The sequence below is a fragment of the Charadrius vociferus genome, unplaced genomic scaffold, assembly GCF_000708025.1.
Source record: "Charadrius vociferus isolate BGI_N301 unplaced genomic scaffold, ASM70802v2 scaffold199, whole genome shotgun sequence".
Taxonomy (NCBI): Eukaryota; Metazoa; Chordata; class Aves; order Charadriiformes; family Charadriidae; genus Charadrius; species Charadrius vociferus.
The window spans coordinates 1,802,835-1,810,243 of NW_009650091.1; the positions used below are offsets into that span (position 1 = coordinate 1,802,835).

The 7,409-nt window shown below is 44.3% G+C and overlaps 1 protein-coding gene across 1 annotated transcript in view; it reads right to left on the minus strand.

The window, feature by feature from the left end:
• MAML3 (mastermind-like 3 (Drosophila)) overlaps nucleotides 1-7,123 on the minus strand; it is a gene marked incomplete at its 5' end in the record, with an annotated part of 95,346 nt that extends 88,223 nt beyond the window's left edge. Inside the window, one exon of the mRNA XM_009892177.1 lies at nucleotides 5,627-7,123. Coding sequence (XP_009890479.1) covers nucleotides 5,627-7,123 — 1,497 coding nt within the window. The remainder of the gene's footprint in view (nucleotides 1-5,626) is intronic.
• Nucleotides 7,124-7,409: the final 286 nt, after the last annotated feature.

A 7,409-nucleotide genomic window follows, 5' to 3' on the forward strand; every position in this document is an offset into this window, starting at 1 on the left:
GAGATAGTCAGAATCCATCCAAGCACATTTCAATTACCCGTCTGTCCTTAAGAGTCTATAGGAGACTGATTTCTGGGGAACAAATTTTGGCATTTGTAAAAGGCGGGCACTGCACCTGAACTCCGGGGCAAACCTTTTGTGGAAAACAGTGGCTAGGAGTTGAACATAGCATAGACAGGCATCCACTACATCTCCATAGGCTGTTCAGCAAGTGAACCTCACAGTCTTAGTCATTATTTCCATTCCACCTTGTCTCCCCTAAAAATCTGGTGAGAGAGTTGTGTTTCTGCCACACTTTCATGCAGTGAATACAAATCTGTAGACTTTATTCTTTACTTTCAGGTAGGCTTTTAGAAAAGGCCAAATCCCAGAACATCAACCATCTCTTTTTCTCACTATCCCAAAGATAATGTTCAAAAAAGTATAAAATCTCTTTTACAATTCCAGTGAGAAACGCACCTTTTTCACTTGGACAGGACAAAGACAATTGTGTTTTGGAAATCTCCTCTGGACACAGATCTCCCTTTATCCTCCACATGCAAGGAAGGTGATTCTGCCCCTCTACTCCACTCTAGGGAGACCCCACCTGCAGTACTGCATCCAGCTCTGGACTCCCCAACATAAGACAGACATGGACCTGCTGGAGTGTGTCCAGAGGAGGGCCACAAGGATGATCTGAGGGCTGGAGCCCCTCTCCTATGCAGAGAGGCTGAGAGACTTGGGGCTGTTCAGCCTGGAGAAGAGAAGGCTCTGGGGAGACCTTACTGCAGCCTTCCAGTACCTAAAGGGGGCCTACAGGAGAGCTGGGGAGGGCATTTTTACTAGGGCATGTAGCTATAGGACATGGGGGAATGGCTATAAACTGGAAGAGGGCAGGTTTAGGTTAAACTGGGAAGAAGTTTTTCACTTTAAGGGTGGTGAGGCACTGGAACAGGTTGCCCAGAGAGGTTGTGGATGCCCCCTCCCTGGAGGGGTTCAAGGCCCGGCTGGACGTGGCCTTGGGCAACCTGGTCTAGTGGGAGGTGTCCCTGCCTATAGCAGGGGGGTTGGAACTTGATGATCTTCAAGGTCCTTTCCAACCTAAACCATTCTGTGATTCTATGCAAAACCAGACTGAGCAGATGACGCATCTTTGACAGACCACTGGAACTGGCTGCCCGGAGAGGTCGGGGGGTCTCCTTCTCTGGAGATATTCAAAACCTGCGTGGATGTGATCCTATGCGACCTGCTCTAGGTGAACCTGCTTTAGCAGGGGGGGTGGACTAGACGATCTCTAGATCTCTGGAGTTCCAAGCCCTACCATTCTGTGACTCTGTGCGATTCTATGATCTTGAATTTATAAGATAAAAACAAAAGACAGAAAAGAGAATTTGAAGATATTCTTCCAGTATGGTGTCATTTCTCCTCTGTACTCACATCCCTCCAATTTCAAACAACATAACTAGTGGTTTCAATAGGAACTATAATTGCAGCATCCTCACAGTCCCATGCAGGCAAAGAGCTGCAGTCTAGTTTTATTTTTCTTACACCCACGGAGAATTCTGTTTTGTTTCGACCTCTCATTACTCTCCCTCACTTACTTGGCTCCAAACATCAAATTCTGTCTCAGCCATTCAACATCTATTCCGTTGGGCTGCCTTTTTCTCTTACCATTACGCATACATATTGAACAGCTAGAACCAAGAAAAGGCACAATTAATGATTCTGAAATTTTCCAAAGAAAACGTTTTCACTTTTCCCCCCATTTGAAATTACTTTGTGGTTTAAAAAATGTGCCTCCCATAAAACCTTGCATACACCTCAAAAACTGCATGGAAGATTTTAGGTTAAACAAAGCTCTAATTTCTCAGAGAGGAGGTTGGTTTAGGCTTGCTTGCTTTTTTTTCTTAAATCACATAAAAAGCCTAAACAAAGCCCCTGTTGCATCTTGGTGTGAAACCAATTTCTTTTATTATCACATGGGAACCAGAATAGCAGAGGACCTCCAGCTTTCAAATACCATCCCCAGTGCGTATCCGCACTTGCTGTTTTAGCCTATAGCTGCAGATAAGCAAGACTGAAAGAACCACCCAGAAGCAGCAATAGGATAAAGCACAATACCTGCCACGTACTCACAAACTAACAACTGGTTTTAGGGCAGAACAGGGTACGTGGGGCAAGGCAAAGAGCTGGGATTTCTCAATACAAGCCTGGCCGAGCAGAGAACAGTCCGGCACGAGGGAACAGGAGTAGCAGGGCAGAGCCTGGCTGAAGGTAGATGGGTCAGGATTGGGCCATGGTTTCTGCTGAATATAGATGGGTCAGGATCCGACCGTGGGTTTAGCGGTCAGTTCCAGAAAAAGCGGTCTGAGTTACCTTCAGGTTAACCCTGGAAAAATCCCCCATTTAAAAATCCAAACCAGTATCTGCTTTGTGGAAAAACAAATACCCCATCCAGTGCTCCTTTGAAGAGAACAAGCTATAGTATAAAAACAGAGGGCATCGTGGTTCAGGGCGTATGGGTCGTTCAGCGTTAGCATGACGGGGGTTACAACCACAGTGCCAGCACCAGTCCTGGATCTGCATAGCAAAGCAAAGGACTAACGCATCTGACAGGAAGAGTTTCAACACCGACAGTGTAGAAAGCCTTTAGAGAACTCCTACTTTTGTTGGATACTAGTTTTGCTGGCTAAGCTGCTAATTTAGCACTCTGACTGTCCAGCCACTCACACGGATATTGAGCCGCACGGCTTCCTCTCTCGCTGCTCACCTCTCTGTGCAAGAGTACGCAGTGATGCTCAGCAAGGCCAGGACACAAGCCCAGAGCACCAGCACGGACACGTTAATAGGACAGCCACGGGCAACTGCCCTCCACAGAGCATCTGCAAGGTCCCAGCTGGACTGAAAGAATGGTGTGTCGATCTAAAGTACGCTCAACGACTGAAGCAATGAGTGCATGTAAAAATTCTGCTTATTAACAACAGAAGTACCTTGAGCCCAAATGGACATAGGTTTAATTAGTGTACATAGTGCACGTATGCACACAACTAGCCATACTTGAATTTTACAGCAGTACACAGAAAATAAGACCAGGCGTTTTTGTAATTGCCTGACGTTCCCTAAATCATCTTTCGGTTCTCAAATATGCTCTTGTAATAGTCACCTGACAGAAATATATGGTCAGTACCAATCACGAGATGCAATAGCTAGGATTTTTTTCCCCATTAAAAGCCATTTGTTAAATCCTCAAGATTATTTAACACACACACACGCACACACACTCTTTTACAATTCTGTATCAAAGACCAAAACTACAATGAACTATAAACTGACTGAAAGATACATTCACTTTACATTCAGAAGCGTGTTTCAAACTGAAGAGTACAATCTCATTGTTTTCCACATGGGATCTGGCAAGCCTGACAGTCCGCAGCGCGCAGTAAGTAGTAGAATCAGATAATCTGCATCAATCTGGATTTAACTCAACAATATCAACATATGATTCTTACCACATTTGCAAAAACAACCTGTTTCCACCAAGCACATCTCACAATAATAAGCCTTCCAATTTTCCACAGAAAAATGCTTTTCAAGGAAGCGGAAGGGAAGGAATCAAGAAATACATGACAGCTAGAAATCTATTATTTCAACCTTCCTCACCAGACAAAATCCCTTCGACGTATGCAAGTAAGCTTCACAAGTAGTGAAGGGACCTTCCTATATCTACACATGACCAAGAAGTCCCTCATCCTGACTGGGTTAATAAATGTGAATTGCACGTATTATTTAACAAAGTGCGGCTTTGTCTTAAGTTTCTTCTTCATAAGATATAGAAATGACTTAGTATCTGGACTTGTTTTTGGAAGAATGTCAAGTTGTATCCAAATATCTAGGCTTTCGTACATTAAAAAAAAAAAAAAGGAACCGAATGAGATTAGATGTATGAAATCTTGGCTTCCTGTTCGCAGTGGAGAACTGCAGTGAGATATTAACATGAATTTCTCAATTTATGTAATGGAGGAGATGACATTAACTCTTCCACATATGCAGTTCATCCTCTCAACTGTTTGATGGTCTTTGAGTTCAACAGATTTAACAGAAACAAAGAAAAGAAAGGATAAAGCATTAGACAGCCTGACCAAACATCCTCTGCCTCTCAGTTACAACCTGACAAATTCTGTAGCTCAGATTACTGTCTGAGTTTTATGTCATTATCGCAGTATTTCTCTAGATAAGTCTTCACAAAAAGAAGAGGCTTTAGACCAGCTATTTCTAGTGCAATAGGCAAGCAGAATTAAAATAGAGATACGAACCTTTGAGCTGTCACCATACATCCTGAACCAAAAACAGGAGGCAGATGAACATTTCTTTTTGTTTTGCAATTAATTTAAAATAATGTGATGGGCTCTGACCTGGTAAAGCTCCTACTCCTCCTATTGGTAGATCCCCAAACTCCACAGGCTGAAGAAATGACAAATTTTGCTGTATTTCCACATGCATTACAGTGTGAGTCACAGTTAAACCATGCTCAGAAGGAAGTACTCCTTGTAGGTGGTGTGGAAACAGCTAATTTGGTAAAAAGCTGCTACACTAAATCTATCAACCAACAGTTCTATTAGTGTACCATTGTATCAGGATTCCTGACACGTTTTGGTGGCACATGACTTCTGTGAAGGCATCACCTACTTTGTGAACTGGTTATTAACTTTAATTTTTTTTGAAACCCTTAAAACAACATTCAGAGAACTTCTCAAGCCTTTACATGACACCAGTGTGCAGATCTTCACAGGGGCTGTGCAACTAAGAATACCCAGCTGACCTAGGAGGCAACAGGGCATTACTATAACTATTATTTAAATCAGCTGTTAATTCATTGCAAAGCATTCCCCCAAGCCTGGCAGCTGCCGCTCCAGAGGTTAGCATGGAATACATGCGAGACTGATGCCAAGGCACTCAAGCCAACATGGCTTTAGCCTTTTACTGAACGACTTTACAGATGCATAACAATGGAATACCTGAGGTTGCTAAAGACTGCTTGAAAGTTCCTGGAATAAACCATCCGATTTCGCGCATGGCTCAAGCGCCGCTAAAAGCATTCAGTTGTGCTTACTTCTTCCAGTGGAAACCAAAGGTGTTCAGTACCCAAAATGTCCTTCCTTTGTTCCCTGAGCCAAAATGCCAAATATGCTGTTTCAAGCTGGCTGGACTCCTGCCCCAAGATGAAGGGGCCAACCACTCCGTATTTTTGTTACAATGCTATGTACGCTGTGGAAACTAAACCATGCAATGGTTTGGGATCCAAAAGCATCAAGTTTTACATTATGAAAAAAAGGAAATGAACCCTCCAAGAAGGAATAACTTCCAACCCAAAACTTCCCAGGGTGGCCCTAAGCACTCATCAGCAGAAACCCAGGGAAGGAGCGCTAGTTCAGAAAAAGAACCATTTAATTCTAAAGCATAACACAACATCATTTCAGTCATTTCTTAAAATGATCAAGCTCCAATACCACATGAAAAGTCCAAGAAGCATCTGCAATGACATTCCATACTTTCCAGGAGAAAGAGGAGGAGGAGATCACACAAAGAGTTACTAAGCCTTTGTATCAGACTCTTTATGGTTGCCCGCATATCGCGCACTCACGCTTACCTGACCAAGGGAAGGAAGTGTTGCATATGCCATGGGCTGATTCATCATTCCTTTCTGCTTCATGATGAGCATGCGTTTCTGCTCCTCGCTCAGGTGCGCCATCTGAGCTTGCATCTGCGGCTGCTGGGACTGCTGCTGCTGCTGCTGGATGTACGGCATCATGGGATTCTTGCTGGGATTTGCCATTGGTGGGGTCATTCTCTGACTCAGCTCAGCATTGAAGTGGGTCAGAGGTTTGGTGTTGCCGTAAGAAAGCATGCTGGGCTGTTTGCTTAAGGAGTTTGTGCCCAGGTTATTTGGCTGCTGACTGATCATATTCATGTGATTTTGAGGGAGGTAGTTATTAATTGTGGTCTTCTGTGGATTGTTTGCCATAGGAGGCACTATTGGGTTTTGGTTGTTAAAGGCTTGGGGATACATCATTGGACTATTTGGTTTGTCTGCACTGAAGGGTCCTCCGTATGGACTAGATGGAGGGCCCACAGGTGACCAGCTTGAGGCTTGATTTGGATGCTGCTGCTGCTGCTTCTGCTGCATGAGCTTAGCTCTTTGCTGCTGCTGGGCTGCCATTTGCTTGAGCTGTTCAGCTGGAGACAAGTCAGCGCTTGGCATATTCACAGGCCCAGGCCCTGATCCTGCCACAGTTGCTGCTGCTGGATTCATAAGATAGCCATTTCCAGACCGCGTCTGTGTCTGGCCTGGAGTGTGGGCCTGGCCAGGAGTTTGAGGTGACTGAACAACACAGTTTGCTGGTGAGCCGGCAGAGACTGGGGCTGGTGGGGCACTGGACACAGAAGCTATGCTAGAAGCTGTGGAGACGTTTGAAAACGGAGGACCGGAGGAAGAAGGTCTCACCTGAGGAGATCCTAATGGGACATGAGCAAATGGAGAATGAGAGGGATCACTTTTCACGCTTGCACTCTCTTGAATCTCTGTGGCAGGCCTGGGAAATTCTGGCTCCTTCTTCTCTTCAAAGTCTTCGTTGAACAAGTCTTGTATATCATCTTCTGGAACGGTGTTCGCTAGTTCGTCTATTAGCTCCTGCCACTCTTGATCGTTCAGGTTAATATCTGAAAAGAGCTTGTTCTGATTTGAAAGAGATGTTTCAGAAGTGTCTATGCAGCTTGGGTCATCCAAAGGCTCTTGCTTTAGCTCCTTGTTCTGCAGGATGTTAAAACTATTGTCTAGCTCATTGCAACCATTGACGGGGAGCTTTATCTCAGAAAGCCCACCGTTTTTACCTAAGTCTTCTAGACCACTACCATGAGTTCCACTGTTCTGCAGGGGCAGGGGAGCTTTCATGTCAAGCTGGTGAAGAGGAGAAACAGCAGGCAAAGGCAAATTATTGGGCAAGCTGTTGATTGCCTCAATGCCCGGTACATCCTTCCGTATCCGCTTGCTGGTCGGAGAAAAGCTCCCATCACAAACTCCATTCTGCTGTTCTCCATTGAGAGGTGAACGTGCACCTTCCAACTTCCTTTTGACTGTCTCTTGAAGCTTAAAGAAAAACAAGAGGGAAAAAATGATTAACCAGTTGCAGAGACAAAAAAAAAAAAAAAGGTGCTGATGCCTTGTGACGGATACTCCTCATTGAGCCAAGTAGTGACCACAAGTTTTAAAAACTGTGATTAGGAAGTTTCTTTGATTTCATTCTAATGCCTCAATAATTTGAGATGATGGTTTAAAACAACAACAAAAAAATAACACAACCCAAAAAACCCCAAACCAAACCAAACCTGCCCCTGAATAGGAGGGCAGAACTGTATAATATGTCTGTGCTCTC